The sequence below is a fragment of the Chiroxiphia lanceolata genome, chromosome 32, assembly GCF_009829145.1.
Source record: "Chiroxiphia lanceolata isolate bChiLan1 chromosome 32, bChiLan1.pri, whole genome shotgun sequence".
NCBI classification, from domain to species: domain Eukaryota; kingdom Metazoa; phylum Chordata; class Aves; order Passeriformes; family Pipridae; genus Chiroxiphia; species Chiroxiphia lanceolata.
The window spans coordinates 234,063-250,089 of record NC_045668.1 but is presented as its reverse complement, the minus strand read 5'-3'; the positions used below and the strand labels follow the sequence as shown (position 1 = coordinate 250,089).

Below are 16,027 nucleotides of genomic sequence, written 5' to 3'. Positions count from 1 at the left end.
AATAGCAACGAGCAACTGTATGGCAACAAGTGCCTTTTTGTGCAGGCAGGTGTGAGGTGGGACTCTGTGAAACACTGTGTGGATCCATAATAAAGTTTGGTCATTATTTAGAGTACTAAAAAGACAAGTTATACTTGGTCTCTATTCTGCCCTCCCCTCTCTTTTCCTGAAGAACCAGAGAGCAAGAAGCTGTGGCAGAAAGCAGGGGATTGCAAAATACTTGATATTGCTTATTTTGAAACCAACAGATTCTCAGGGATTCCCAGTGCAAAAGGCAAACACTGAAAAGTAGAAACCAGAGCTTTAAACATGCAGAGTGGATGTGATTTCATGGGTTAGCATCTGTGCAGTAGAAGAGAGGCTTTTGGCACAGAGGTGTGACAGATGTCTGCCAGAGGTCTGAGTGAGCTTGGAATTTCCCAGGAATGGGGTGAAATAGCCAACAGCCTCTTCAGAATCCTCTGTTCTGGTGAAAGAATTCTTCGTGAGTATTTGGCAAAGTAGAAATAAGACAACAAAATCTCTGAGGACTCTAAGTGAAATGTGAAACAGAAAAATCAGGGTGTGAGAATTGCTTGAAGGACGATCTCTGTGCTGTACAGGAAGACTGCAGGAAAAGAAAGGAGCAGAGAGGGAAGGATAGAACATTTTGTCCAGCCTGTGAAATTATCACACTTGGTTTTGCCATGTTCCTGTCCCGGCAGGATGAACTGAAATTCAGCATGGGAGCAGCAAATGAAACAGCAGTTACTGAGTTCATCCTCGAGGGTTTCCCAGGGCTTGATCAAAGCCTGCAGCTGTTTCTCTCTGTGATCCTTCTGCTCATGTACCTGACAACAGTGACAGGGAATGCAACCATCATTTTCCTCGTGTGTGTGGATCACCACCTGCAAACCCCCATGTACTTTTTCATTAGCAACCTGGCGTTCCTGGAAATCTGGTTTACATCCTCCACAAGCATCAAATTGTTTGCCATCCTGAGTTCTGACCAGAAAACCATCTCGCTGAGCAGCTGCTTTGCCCAATCCTATTTCTATTTCGCCCTGGGCTGCACAGAGTTTGTCCTGCTTGTTGTCATGGCCTTTGACCGCTGGGTTGCCATCTGCCAACCCCTGCACTACGCTGCCACCATGGAGCCTCAGCTCTGCCTCTGCCTGGTTGTTGCTGCCTGGCTCATCGGCTTCACCCTCCTGAGCTACCGCCTGCTCTTCCTCTCTCAGCTGTCCTTCTGTGGCTCCAACAGGATCCCCCATTTTCTTTGTGACAACTCCCCCTTATTCAAACTGTCCTGCTCTGACACCAACCTGCTTTGGAAAATAGACTCTGTTTTCTTATCCTGTGTCGTGCTGGGTTCCTTATGTTTAACTCTGGCATTTTACACGTGCATCCTTTTCTGTATCCTGCGGCTTCCAGCAGCCTCTGGGAGGAAGAAAGCTTTTACCACCTGCTCTTCCCATCTCATCACCTTATCCATTGTATATGGGAGCTGCATTGCTCTCTACATGTGTCCTTCAGCAGATGTTTCCTTGAAGACCAACAGAATTGTAGCTTTGCTGAACACAGTCCTGTACCCATTCTTAAATCCCTTCATCTACAGCCTTAGGAACAAGGCTGTGATACTGGCACTGAACAAATCCATTGCCACTACAATAACAAAGCTTTTCCCCTAATCATGATGCATTTCTGGACATAAATTCCAAGGATCTGCTCTCATCTGTTAAACAATAGCAGGGCATATGTGTGTGACCTCCAAACATGGATGCTTCAGGAGATTTGTGCTCTTGTCAGCTTGTGTCAGGTTAAGTGATAAGAAGCTCACCTGCACACACAGACAGGGCACTAACAGTGGGAGGAGGAGTAACTCAGTTAATGCTCTGCCCTGGCTGCTCCATCACTGCAGGGCCATCAGCTCTCCAAGAATCCATCTCCAAACAGAGAGAGCACAGAGGAGCAGTGGCAAGTGACAACCCAAATGACAGGCTCTGGGAAATGGACACCATGTCCCCGCTCCTTCCAGGGCTGCCCTGGGAGAGCCATCAGCCCTGTTGTCCAGGTCTGAAACCCCCCAGTCACTGAGAGCAGATCACCATTTGGACTAGGGGGATTGTTGTCTTGGAGTGTAGGACACATTATGGGATGCAGGGGAAGAGCAGTTTTGGATAACACAGGACTTGAGGGAAGTTGAGGGGAGGACCCCAACCAGTGCAGCCTGTTCTGTCTTCTCATTAAACTTAACTTCAAACTCCCGTGTGAGCCAATTCTCTCCGCAAGAGCTCGTGAGCATGGGGGTGTGAATGCAGCAACTGGAGGAGGACCAGGGCATTGAACAGCCCACGTGTCAATAGTGCTGACAACGGAGCGACTGCAGGGACTGGACTGCAGGGTTCGTGTGTGTGAGCGCGGTGCTGTCACGGGTGGGAGTGGAAGGCTTAGACAAAGTTATTAAAGAAGCCCTGCTGTTGAGTCACGAGGTACAGAAAGGATTCCCTTGCTTTCTAAATTCCTTCTCAGAGAGGAGCCTGAGTGTGGCTGGATCCAGTCTTAGCCTTGGGCTGTGTCAACAGTTTAAACTTAAGGAATTACAGAGGTGTGATTAAATCACTTTGTCTCGCAGGTTTTAACGATGGCAGATCAGATGTATTTGTATAAAATGAATTATTTATTATGATAAATGAAAAGACAAGTGAACAGATGAAAACTCTTAATCAGAATTATTTACTACACAGTGTAAAGACTAAAAACCTACTAGCAGGGTATAATACAGCATAAAGTAGTACAGTGCATTGTATCAAAGGAATTAAATTAAAACCAGCAAAAGAAACAAACATTAAGAAGAGGTTGATATAAACCACCATACGAGATAGCAGGCAGATGTTTGGTGTTGGAAGTCCCATCATTGGAATGCTTTCATTCGAAGGAGTGGGAAACAGAACAAATCCAGCAGTTCCTGCTGTTTGTTATCAGTGTCACAGCCTGCATTAGTTTTCGGGGTGAGTTTCTCTTCCAAGGGTCAGGTGGCATTTGTTCTCTGTGTGTTATATGGGAGTGGCCCTTGGGAAAAGGGACATTGGTCTCTTTTCTTTCTTTTGTGTTAGTTGCAAGGCCCTGTTAGGACAGCTGGCTAATCCAGGGGTAAATAACCATGCTGCAATACTGGAAACATTGTCCTATAAATATAAAAAGATAAACCATTTAATGATTTTCACTTTAGAGGTTCTGATTCTGTTGCAGCTTTACCTGCAGCAGATTCATTGCTCACTGCACTCTCCAGGACAGTGGGTTCCTCTGTGTCCGGAGCTGTTTTATTCCCATACAGGGAATTTGGGAGTCTCCCCACGGAGCTTCCACAGCCACGTTGGGAGACAAAAGTCCTTCCCACTTCTGCTTGAGCAGCTCCTTGTCTCACATCTGGATATACACCCAGTTTTCTGTCTGGTGAGGATATACTTGAACATCTAAGGTCATTAGAGAAGCTAAAATAACAAACTTATACAATGATAAGAGTGGTTCAGAATGTGGGAAATGTCCATGGGGAACTGATCCTGTGTTGGTGCCCATTAGAGTCCATAATCAGCCAGGATAATGGTCCTCAAGTGTCCATCAGTCACAGGTACAGGGTCCCTTTGGTTCCATGTGACCCCACAGTGTCACAATTAAACCCTTTTGTTCCATGAGGTAACACAGTGTCACAATTGCCCTGATGATTCCATGAGGTTCCACAGTTTCCCAGGGTTCCTTTTGTTCTATGAGGTTCCACAGTGTCACAATTGCCCTGATGATTCCATGAGGTTCCACAGTTTCCCAGGGTTCCTTTTGTTCCATGAGGTTCCACAGTGTCACAATTGCCCTGATGATTCCATGAGGTTCCACAGTTTCCCAGGGTTCCTTTGGTTCCACGAGGTTCCACAGTGTCACAATGGCCCCTTGATTCCAAGAAGCCCTGCAATGTCACAATGGCCCCTTGATTCCATGAGGTTCCACAATGTGCCAGGGTTCCTTTGTCTCCATGAGGTTCCACAGTATCACAGGATCCCTTTGGTTCCACAAGGCCCCACAGTGTCACAGTGGCCCCTTGGTTCCACAAGGCTCTGCAGTTGAAGCACTGAGGCCTGAACAACATCCCCTGAGCCAAAGTTGGCCTCTGGATGAACCTTCCAACTTAACGTTATATTTATCCACTCATTAGCTAAAACTGTGTGGAATCATCAGTGAAACATGTAGTATGACAGGACTATATCTGTGTAAGATATATTTGTATCCGCTCATTAGTGAAAAATATTTGTATTTGTCCATTAATGAAATACGTATGATTGTTAGTGCAATATGAATGTATTTATCTTTCCGTATTTAGATCCCGGTCAAGGCCATGGCAGTCGATGTCTGGCCTTGTTTGGCAGCAGATGGTGCACATTGAGTCCCTTGGTTTTCCCCTTAAGCCCTGGCCAGGCTTTGGGTGGAACCCAGGAGGAGAAGGGAGCCAGATGTTTTTCTGCACGTGTAGCTCTGTGAGCTTGTTTATTCAAGTACGGAAAAGCTGGACCCCCTCCCAGCTGTGATCAATGAAACGAGGCTATCAATTTAGGTTGCAAGGTAATGAAAGATTTATTAATGCCAACAAGCAAAAACGGCCAAATGTGGAGTTAAAGTTGTTTCTTTCCAGGTCTTAATCAGTACCTTATGTCCTGGCTGGAATTTGTGTATGCATATGTCTAGAGGTGGTCTCTGAGTTACCAATCCCTTTTTCCTTAACTCCTGCCTCCTTTTCATTAGCTCAATAATATATTCTCAAAGGAGGGTGTCCTCAACTTTTGGGTTGTCTATGGGAGCTCCAAAATCATACGACATACCGTACATCATCTCGAACGGTGAGATACCTGTGTCCATCCGGGGTTGAGTTCTGATATACAATAATGCCAGAGGAAGACACTTGACCCAGTTCATTTTTGTTTCTAACATTAATTTTGTTAAATGCTTTTTAATTTCACCATTCATTCTTTCTACTCTTCCTGAGCTTTGTGGATGCCACGGGGTATGATATTCCCATTTAGTCCCTAGCAATTCTGTTACTTCTTTAATTACCTTCGAAGTCAAATGGGTCCCCCTGTCTGAGTCTATTGTGTTAACCACCCCGTACCTAGGTATGATTTCTTCTAATAGAATCTTAGCTACTACTTTGGCAGTGCATCGTGCAGTAGGAAAAGCTTCTACAAAGTGCGTCAGATGATCTACCAATACTAATAAATACTGGTACCTCCCTACTTTTGGCAGCTCAGTGAAATCCACTTGGATCTTTTCAAAAGGTCTTTTTGCCAGTTCCCTACCTCCTTTAATCTTTTCTCTCAATTGTCCCCTATTCACCTTTTTGCATGTCAAACATCCTTCTAAGACCTTCTTTGCTATATCATATATTCCAACACATACATATCCGTCCTCAAAATGGTCCACCAGGGCCTGAGTGCTCCAATGAGTTCGCTCATGTAATTTTCTCATTATTTTACGAGCAAGGCCTTTAGGGATCACTTTCCTTCCATCCGATAACAACCACTTTCCCTGCTCTTCTCTTGCGCCGACTTGCAGCAGTTTTTCTTTCTCCTGATTACTAAAGCACTTGGGAACTTGTTCACCTTCTGATTCTTGTTCATTTACAACCATTAAAGCTGCCCTTTTCGCCTCCTCATCAGCTAGATTATTTCCTCTTACGGTAGCCTTTAATCCTTTCTGGTGACCTTGCACATGCACTACAGCAATTCTTGCTGGTCCTCTCAAAGCTTTCAGAATTTCTCTAATTAAACTTTCATGCACCAATCCTCTACCCTTGGCATTGATCAATCCACGTTCCTCCCATATTTTCCCAAAAGTATGTACTATTCCAAAGGCATATTTGGAGTCTGTATATATAGTTCCAGCTTTGCCGTTTAACAGCTGCAAGGACCTTAGTAAGGCATACAGTTCACAAACTTGAGCGGACCAGGTATTAGATAATGATCCAGATTCCCTGACTTGGAAAGTGTTTCCATCTACTATGGCATAACCAGACTTTCTTCTTCCATCCACCACTCTGGATGACCCATCAATGTAAAGTTTCTCACCCATACTCAACTCCTCTTCTTCCAAATCCTCTCTAATCTTAGTCTGGAGGTTGATGACCTGTATACAATCATGTACTATATTCCCTTCAGGCTCTCCATACAAAAACTGTGCTGGATTCTGTAGATGGGTTACTTCTAATTCCAGTTTAGAGGTGTTCATAGGATACTTTCATATTTCAGCAATCGGCTATCCGTTAGCCACTTCTCTACTCTTTGCTTTAGTACCCCCCTGATATCATGGGGAGTGTACACTTTCAGTTCTCCTCCAAAAGTAATTTTGACTGCTTCTTCCACTAACAATGCAGTGGCCACTATTGCCTGTAAGCATGTAGGTCATCCTCTGCTGACAGGATCTAAGATCTTAGAGAAATAACGTACAGGTTTCTTATGCTCAGCCCACTTTTGAGTTAGTACTCCATAAGCTGTTCCATTTTCTACATTTACAAATAAATAGAAAGGCTTTCTAGTATCTGGCAGACTAAGCACAGGAGCATTTATCAGGTCCTCTTTTAACTTCTCCAATCTTTCTCCATCCTCATCACTCCACTTAATCAATCCATCTCTGGCCAATTTTTCATAAAGAAATTTTACTTTATTACTGTAATTCTCTATCCATTGTCTACAGTACCCCAGAAGTCCTAAAATTTGTCTGACCTGTCTTTTGTTCTTGGGTGCTTGCATAGATAATATCCCTTTTATTCTATCAGGATCCAATCCCTTACACCCTTTGCTTAACCAATGCCCTAGGTATTTCACTTTCTCCTCAGTAAACTGCAGCTTGGACTTGGACACCTTCAGTCCTTTCTCCCCCAAGAAATTCAGCAGTCTGATACTTTCATCTCTAACAGTCTCAGCATCAGCCCCTGCTATCAGGAAGTCATCAACATATTGCACCAAAACAGCCCCTTCTCGAGGCTTAAAGGACCCCAATAGCTGCTCTAAAGCTTGTCCAAACAAGTTCGGTGATTCTGTGAACCCTTGAGGTAGAACAGTCCATCTAAGCTGCTGCTTTCTATGAGTATCTGGGTCCTCCCATTCAAAGGCAAAGAAATTCCTGCTGTCCTCTTGCAGAGGGCAGGCCCAAAATGCATCCTTCAGGTCGATAACACTATACCATTGGTGTTCTGGTGAAACTTGGCTTAATAGGGTGTATGGATTTGCAACCACTGGGAACTTTGTCATTGTTCGCTTATTTATCTCCCTTAAGTCCTGGACCAATCGGCAAGTCCCATCGGACTTTTTAACAGGTAGAATAGGTGTATTACGGGGAGACATACAAGGCTCCAGCAATCCCTTTGCCAATAGTCTATCTATAATAGGCTTAAGGCCAACTCTTCCCTCATTTGGGACTGGATATTGTTTTACCCTGATAGGTTTATCCGGATCCCTTATAGATATTTCAAAAGGCTTTATGTCCAATTTTCCTACTGTCTCTGGGGTACACCACACCTCTGGATTGATTTTTGTCTCATCTTCTGCTGTTAAAGCATAAATTTTTACTTTTAGCTCTTGTTCAGATACCTCTAAATTAATTCCCAATTCAATCATTAAATCTCTTCCCAGCAGATTGTATTCTGCTTCTGGGACCAGCAGAAAAGTTCCCAGGGCGAACTTGTGGGAAGCTTCTATTTCAACATCTTTAATTATAGGAACTTTAAAAGGTTCCCCTTTTGCTCCGATAACTTGAGCTTTATCTGCTGATATTGCACAACCTTGGGGTAGTTGTTGTAAGGTAGATCTTTCTACTCCCGAATCCACAAGGAATTCGACAACCTGTTGCTGAGGACCCACTTTTAATTTTATCAAGGGCTCTGTGCTTTTTCGCGTCCCCAGCAAATAGAGCCCCTGACTCCCTCAGTCCTCTAAAAAGACTCGTTCCTCCTGCAACCGCTTCCTGCAATCCCTTTTAATGTGTCCTCTCTGACCACAATGATGACATTCAATTTTTCTGAAATTCATTCTCCTGTATCTTGGTGGCTGCTCATCATTCTCAGATCTAAAAGACTCTCTTCGACTTGACTCCCTGCTGTCTCTCTGTTCTCCCTTGATAGCTGCTACCAGGACTCTTGTTTGCTTTCTTTGAATATCTTCCTTTCTCTTTTGTTTCTCTTCCTCTTTTGCCTCCTCGCTTCTAACATATACTTCCTGAGCTTCTCTTAACAACAGATCTAAACCTTTTGCTTGCCAATCTCCGTTCTTTTCTAATTTTCTTCTAATATCTTCCCACGATCCTTGTACAAATCTAAGCTTCAACACCGCCTGACCCATAACATCATCCTCAGGATCCATTCCTGAATACAACTGAAAGCTTTTTCTCAGCCTTTCTAACCACTCTGTGGGAAATTCATCCTTTTTCTGATATTATTTCAATGCCCTATCTATGTTCTGTCCTCTAGGGACAGATTCTCTTATGCCTTGCACTATTATACTTCTCAGATCGTCCATCTGTGCCCTATCAGCTGCCCTCTGACTATCCCAGTTAGGCTTTTCTAATGGCCACTTGGTATCAGCTGCTAGTCCCTGTTGGTGCCTTCTGTCCCAGTTTCTCATGCCAGCTGCTCTAATCATCCCCCTTTCCTCCACAGTAAATAAAATCCCTAAAACGGCTTGCATTTCATCCCAGGTGTATGTATTGGGCCCTAGGAATTGATCGAATCTTTCAGAAACCCCTATAGGATCTTCCAGTAGGTTTCCCATTTCCTTTTTAAAGGCCCGCACATCTCCGGAGCTTAAAGGCACGGACACAAACCCTATTCCGCCTTGTCTGCCTGTTAAGGTTGTCTCCCGGAGGGGGTATAATTGTGAGTGAGGAAGGAGACACTTAGGATCCTCAGGCTCACTTAAATTTAAAGCTGTCTCAGTAGGCTTCTCTATTGGTGCATGTATAGGGAGAGGAGATAAGATGGTGGATCCCCGTCCCTGTGCAGGTAAGATGGCGGATCCCCGTCCCTGTGCAGGTAAGATGGCGGATCCCCGTCCCTGTGCAGGTAAGATGGCGGATCCTCGTCCCTGTGCAGGTAAGATGGCGGATCCCCGTCCCTGTGCAGGTAAGATGGCGGATCCCCGTCCCTGAGCAGGTAAGATGGCGGACTCCCGCCCTTGAGCAGGTAAGATGGCGGATCCCCGTCCCTGAGCAGGTAAGATGGCGGACTCCCGCCCTTGAGCAGGTAAGATGGCGGACTCCCGCCCTTGAGCAGGTAAGATGGCGGATCCCCGTCCCTGAGCAGGTAAGATGGCGGACTCCCGCCCTTGAGCAGGTAAGATGGCGGACTCCCGCCCTTGAGCAGGTAAGATGGCGGATCCCCGTCCCTGAGCAGGTAAGATGGTGGACTCCCGCCCTTGAGCAGGTAAGATGGCGGACTCCCGCCCTTGAGCAGGTAAGATGGCAGACTCCCGCCCTTGCTCCACCGGGGCACTCGGTGTGACTATGCTCCCTCCATTACAAGGGGGAATATAAGGTGGAGGGGAGCTCCAGGACTCTGGATTTTTAATAGAGTCTACTTGCCTCCTCTTTTCCTTCAAGGGGAATAGGTGAGTATTCTCACTGGCTTCCAACCATATAACGGCATAAAAACTCTCCTCTGGGCAAAAGGGTCTTTTATCACTAACATACCAATTTAAAAGTTCACAGACCCAATCCTCAAAAGTACCATACATTGGCCAGTAAGTGTTGTCTCCTATTTTCCTACCTCCCCACACTTCAATACAAAAATAAACCATTTTCTCCCTTGATCTTTTATAAGTGCAGGAGTAGCAACTCCAATTTCTCAGGAGTTTTCCTAAGGGGCTGTCAGGTGGAATCCCCAGAGACCTAACCTCAAAGCCGCTTTTTACTAATCTTTTTTCCTCCAGAGAACTATTTCCAATCTCTCTCTGAGGTTCCTCTTTTTCATTATTTTTAATCTCATTCAGAGGTTCCTCTTTTTCTGCGGTAGACACTTCCCTAACAAGATTCCTTCTGCCCTGAGAGCCGCAGCTGCCTAGTACAGACTGTCTTTCTCCCAGGGGGTTCCGCTTCGAGTTCCTAGATTTAATCTTGGGCCCTTCCCCCAAGAACCTTCCTCCGGTGCGCTCACCTGAGGGAACACCTGGCTGCTCTACCGTACAGCCACCCATGGGACGGGAAACCTTGCTCTTCCCGGAGCCCATCTTCTGGGGTGCCTTCTTTCTCGCACGCACACACTCAGACACAAACACTTCCCCCCGTTCGTGGTCTGTTTCCTCGCAGAAGACAGGAACTGCACTAATAAGGGGTCCACAATCGCTTCGTTCTCAGAGAACGTCTCACACAGGCACACCCCGGGAACCCCTCCCCACCGCCGAGGGGTCAATACTCACCTCTCCCTAGATGAGTCTTCGCTCTTTACGGCAGCACCTCGCTGGGCACTGGAGCGGACCGTCCCCAACCAGACGACCACCGCAGCTGACTCCTCCCTGAGCCAGCCGCCCGCCCGCAAACCGAGCCTACCAATTACCTGTCCTAGCCCCTCACTGAGCTGGATGTTGCCTGGACCCACATGCAGAGATTACAGAGACCTGTGCAGAAAAACCTTCTTTTTGCTTGTATGGCCTTAATAAATAAGGTCGGTAGGGAGATGTTGAACAATAAGATCTCTCCAGGGCCGTCCAAGAATGGGACGGGGGTGCCCTCCCTAGAAAGTGGCCTTACCACTCAGGGGTCTCCATCCGAGTCACGGCACCAATTGTGATCGATGAAACGAGGCTATCAATTTAGGTTGCAAGGCAATAAAAGATTTATTAATGCCAACAAGCAAAAACGGCCAACCGGGCGACCGGGGAAACCCTTTTTCCGCCGCGTCCACGAAAAAGGGAACAGAAACAGCCCCAGTTATACCCCCTGGAATCACCTCCCCCCAAAGTCACGTCATCAGTTCATTGGTGGAGGTTTCGCAGGCTGCATCCTGCTTGGTTCCTTCTTCGCGGGCTAACGTGGGGTTGGTTCCTCCTTTCGCGGGCAATTGCTGTTGCCGAGGGGTGCCCACCAATGATTTTGAAGTCATTAGTCCCTATGAGTCTGGGGTCCTGGAATTTTCCATCGAAATGACGGTTAATCACCCGGGTTCCTCGTGGTCGACCCCTCCATCTTGGTTCCTATTAATATGCTTAAAACAAACTGCTTTTAGATCGTAAAGTGCTAAATCATTATTGCGTTGTGTTAGTCATCTGCAGCTTACAGAACTTCTGTGGTTAGCATTGCATAACAATTGAACTTATGATTATCAACTGGGCAGTTAACACAATATAACAACTTTATTAATTTTCCTATTTGAACAGCAAATTTCTTTAGTTTACCTATCACATTCGACAAAAGCTGATCTCCCTGATCTTACCTGCACTTCTGTGCTTACTCCAGCCAAACCGACAGGACTCGAGCTAACCGCTGGCACCGAGCTAACTCCTCCAGAGACTTTAATTTGCCTAATCCCTCCCGGTGCAGCCAGATCCACACCAGGGGGTCCGCCAATGGCTCCTTCCTGCTCAACAGGAGCCGGTCCAGGGGCCCGGCTCCTCCTGCAGCTCCAGCCTCTCCCGGGCTGTTTTCTCTCTCACTAGGCGACATTAGCACATTTAAATCACCATTCTCCGTGGTTTTAAATAAAACTCGTGAGACGGGGGTAGTTTTAACTCGATCTTTTCCCCCTTTTTCTAACTCTTCTTCTGATTTTTCTGCCCTTTCTGAGCTTTCCTTTCTCTTATCTCCTTCTGTCAAGTCAGGGCATGTTAGCAGAAAGTTGAACAATTCTGCATACCTGATCTCTTCCCATTTCTGTTCCGCACTGAGGAGTGAAATTAACTTCAATACCGTGTCTAGCTCAAAAGAACCAAATTCTGGCCAAGCTACTCCTCGCATCTGCCCAAATAACGGCCATGCACTTACAGATAGTCGGCAAAGTTCTTCTTTCCTTAAAATTGTACTGGGATCGGTTAAAATCTTCCAATACTTCAAAACCATTCTCGGGGGGGATTCTTTAGGGATCTCAACTTTTGAATCCACACAACCCACGATTACAAAATACAAAACCAAACCACAGTCACCCACTGGGATTCAAACTTGCTACCTTAGGGTATGGATTGTTAAAAAACTAAAGCTGCCTTAGTGCTGTCACTCCAGCGGTGGCATTTGCCAAGTAGATGGGGACAAAATGTGTGTAAGAAACTATTACGAGCCTGACTTACTCTTACACACATTCAGTGGTTTTATTTAAAATCTGTATATAAGAAGTAGCAACGTATGTAAAAACAGGTATGCTATTGTTAACAACAGGAATGGACAGAAGATAGTTGTGTTGAAATACAAAAAATGGTATTGCCTGTGTTTAATTAGAAGTTAACTAAAAAGTGGAATGGCCCATTCTATTTGAGGATAAAGATAGGAATTTCCACATTGGTTCTTGCTCTTTATTGGAAGGGAAAGAAAATATCCACATTAATAATAAAAAAAAATGCTCAGTGTAAAAATAACAAAGCATTTCTAGAAGGTTAAATAATCTCAGTGGGTCAGGTGTGATTCAAGTGTAGTTTAAAATATTAACTAGGACCTATCATAGTTGTGGTAACATAAACTTTAGAATTACATCAATCCAAATGATAGAACTGAATAGACTGTTTATGGGTTTATGGGAATGAAATGACAAACTGGGGAGGATTTGCTTTGACAGTTTTCCACAGAAAACTCTGTTGAAACCAGTGCACTTGTAGAAAATGTGTTTGTATTTTGACAACATTTTGCTTTCTTGAAGAGAAACTGCTTCTTGAAAACTACCTCCTAACACTAATGCTCATATCTGAGGACAAGAGACAGCACTTTCTTCCTAGCTTGGCAGTCTAAGGGTGGCCACTGATGTGTGCATTCAGGCACCTAAAAGCATTTCTGTGCAGTTCCTGTCCTTGCCCTACACAGGAATTGTGGAAGATGAACAGATTTTACCTTTCATTTTGGCCAAGGCACCCAGAACTTCCTATCAGATGTCATGTGCACAGATGCATTTTGGCTGTCACATCTTAGAGCAGTGTCAGGAAGCTCAGAGAGGCACTTTGAAAACTTCCTGTTAGATGAGCCAGGAGGATGCACAGCAAGGGAATGTGGGAAGATCATGATCCCTGTCTAGGAGTGAGCTGGTTTCACAGCAAATGGGGCCTGGTTTCCAGCTCTGAGCACCCAATTGTTGCTAGAATGAAAGAGTTGGAGTTGTTCATTCTGGAGAAGAGAAGGCTCCAGGGAGACCTTAGAGCCCCTTCCAGTACCCAAAGGGGCTCCAAGAGAGTTGGAGAGGGACTTTGGACAACAGTTAGGAGTGACAGGACAAGAGGGAATGGCTTCCCACTGACAGAGGGCAGGGTTAGATGGGATATTGGGAAGAAATTCTTCCCTGTGAGGGGGTGGAGCCCTTGCACAGGTTGCCCAGAGAAGCTGTGGTTGCCCCATCCCTGGAAGTGTCCAGGGCCAGATTGGATGGGGCTTGGAGCAACCGAGTCTAATGGAAGGTGTTCCTGCCCATAGCAGGGGCATGAAACTGAAACTAGATGGTCTTCAAGGTCCCTTCCAACCCAAACCATTCCATGATTCTGTGTTTTCACCTGGGCAGGTAGCAGTGGCTGTAGCGTGCTCTGGTTCCCTGTTCCTGTGCTCAGTAGCAGCAGTGCTGTGAGGCACAGGAGGGAATTCTCTCCTGGGTTTCTGGGCAGGTCTCAGCTGCCATTCTGTGTCCTAAGAGCTGTGCTGCTGTTTGTGTTTTAGGAGCAGATCCCTATGTGCTTGTCAAGTGTGAGAACCAAAATGTGCGCTCCCCTGTGCAGCACAACACGACCAGTCCCATCTTCGACACACAAGTGATTTTTTACAAGAAGAACATTGACAGTCCTATCACAATCCAGGTGAGACAAACCACACAGGACAGGCCATTGAGGGCAGGAAGGGGAGCACAGCAGCATCACTGGGCTTCACCTGTGCCAGCTCTTCCTTTGTATGACTGATACCCAGGAGAGAAGTGTGAGAATCTCTGCTCCCCTCAGTGAGTTACGCCTGGAGCTGTTCTGCTGATTCTCTAGTCTAAGTCTGCTCCATAAACACCAGCTGATGGCACTTAGGAATCTGAAGGCATATTTCATTCCAAGGCTTTGAAAGAATTTACAGAATTACCTTTTGCCTTATATGGTACCCAATGAAACAGAGACAAAGAAAAGCCATATGTTGTCCAGAGTCAACATTTGAAACAAAACCAAAGGCAAGCTGTGACCTAAAAAGCAAAAAGCTGCATTCACTCCTTATTTGCATAGAGTATGTAAATGAGCATGCAAATCCAGACTCTCCCACATGCTCTCTAGACAATTAGCTAAATTTAGATGTACGCCCACTCCTCACTGATTTTTCAGGAGGCTAATGGGGGTGACTGTCCTCGAGCACTGCCCTTGCAGGTGGAATGTGAGAGCAGCAACACTTCAGCTGGGTTCTTTTCTGTTCCCTTGTCTCTAGGTCTGGAACAGCCACATCCTGTGTGACCAGCTCCTGGGGCAGGCAGTGCTGGCAGCTTCCCCCAGTGACCCCCGAGAGCAGCAGACGCTGCAGCTCCGAGGGAGAGGCGGCCAGGAAGCAGTCGAGGTGCCGGGTCACATCACCATCAAGGTTTTCTCCAGCGATGACCTCGCGGAGCTCTGAGCACCGGAGCCCCGCAGAGCCAGACAGAGCTGTCACCTCGCAGCAGCGGGACTCGTCTGTGCCTGCCGGGGCGGGGACTCGGGAGCACAGGGTGCACATCATCATAATCGCTTTAAAACGATAAAGCCCTCAAAACTCTCCGTGTTATCACTGATAATGGGGGGAGAGGCTTTGAAAGAGGGGAAAACACATATTTATACATATATATCTTCATGATACAGTGCATACAGTAGAAGAGGGGCCAGACAAAATGCTAGCAGATAGGCTCATTAAGATGTGACCGTCTTCCAAGCAGCATCTCTCAGGAGCTCTCAGCACATAAGCTGGAAGCCCATGTGACTGTCCTCACAGTTCCCAGCACATCCTCATCAATTCCCAACAGTAGGACTGGATGCAGGCAGGAATGGCTCCAGCTCCATGGACACCTACCAGCAGGTTGGGGGAGTGGCAAGCACAAGGTGGATTTGCATCACTCAGTCCTTGTTCACTGCCAGCCTGGATCTGGGAGGGTGATTTTTTCCCGCCTAGAGGGATATAAATTTCTCGATGCATTTCAGTGTTATTGCTACAGATCAGATGTTTCTGTTCCGTGATGAAAATGTGAACTCAAGGAGTTCAGTCATAGCTCTTGGCCTTAGACCCTGTGAACCAGGGCAATTAAAACAGAGGGACAGGTCTTGCAGTGGTTGCTTGAACACCACAGCAAACAATAGCTATGTCCACATAAAGGCTCTCAGATCAACTTTCTGACTCTTCTCCACCTCAAGGTGATAACTCACAGGTTGGTATCTCTGTCCAAGAGCAGGAAAGGCACCTCACAGTTCAGCTGTGGTTTTGCTCAGAGCACAAATTCACTAATGGGAGCCTCCTAGCTAAGGAAGCTTTGTTTAATCCACATGATGCTAAACATGGAATAACATTCCTTTTCTCTTGTTAGATGGGTAGCACCAGACTGAAAAAGAAGCAAATTAGCTCATGACAAGGACGGGTTTGTAAAACCAAGGTCTTGTGCCCTGGCAGGTGTCAGGTTTCACTCTCAAAATTTTGCTTTGATTTATTGCTGACAAATCCAACATCTTTGATAAAGTTTTACTTGGCTGTCATGGAGAACAGGTATTGTTTCACATTTCCTTCAAAGCAGGGTTCTGGTACAAACTTTCTCTTACATTCTGCCTGCAGCCTCATGGCAGGGTTCCCTCACAGCTCTTTGTGTGTGGGCACGCTGGGCAGTGACCCTGGCAGTGCAAGAGGCTTGCTGTGT

At 46.0% G+C, this 16,027-nt stretch overlaps 2 protein-coding genes across 8 annotated transcripts in view; both read left to right on the top strand.

Annotated features, from left to right (window-relative positions):
* The window catches only part of LOC116779902 (ribosome-binding protein 1-like), a 552,013-nt gene that overhangs the window by 412,732 nt on the left and 123,254 nt on the right, over positions 1–16,027 (top strand). The gene's annotated exons all lie outside the window — the stretch shown is intronic.
* LOC116779900 (olfactory receptor 6F1-like) lies at positions 649–1,736 on the top strand. The gene has a single exon (XM_032674403.1). It carries the CDS (start codon positions 687–689, stop codon positions 1,668–1,670), a length of 984 nt encoding a protein of 327 aa, XP_032530294.1. The 5' UTR covers positions 649–686; the 3' UTR covers positions 1,671–1,736.

Bases quoted from the DNA above. Each gene is read 5' to 3' on its own strand.
- LOC116779900 (XM_032674403.1), top strand. From the start codon at position 687: ATGTTCCTGTCCCGGCAGGATGAACTGAAATTCAGCATGGGAGCAGCA.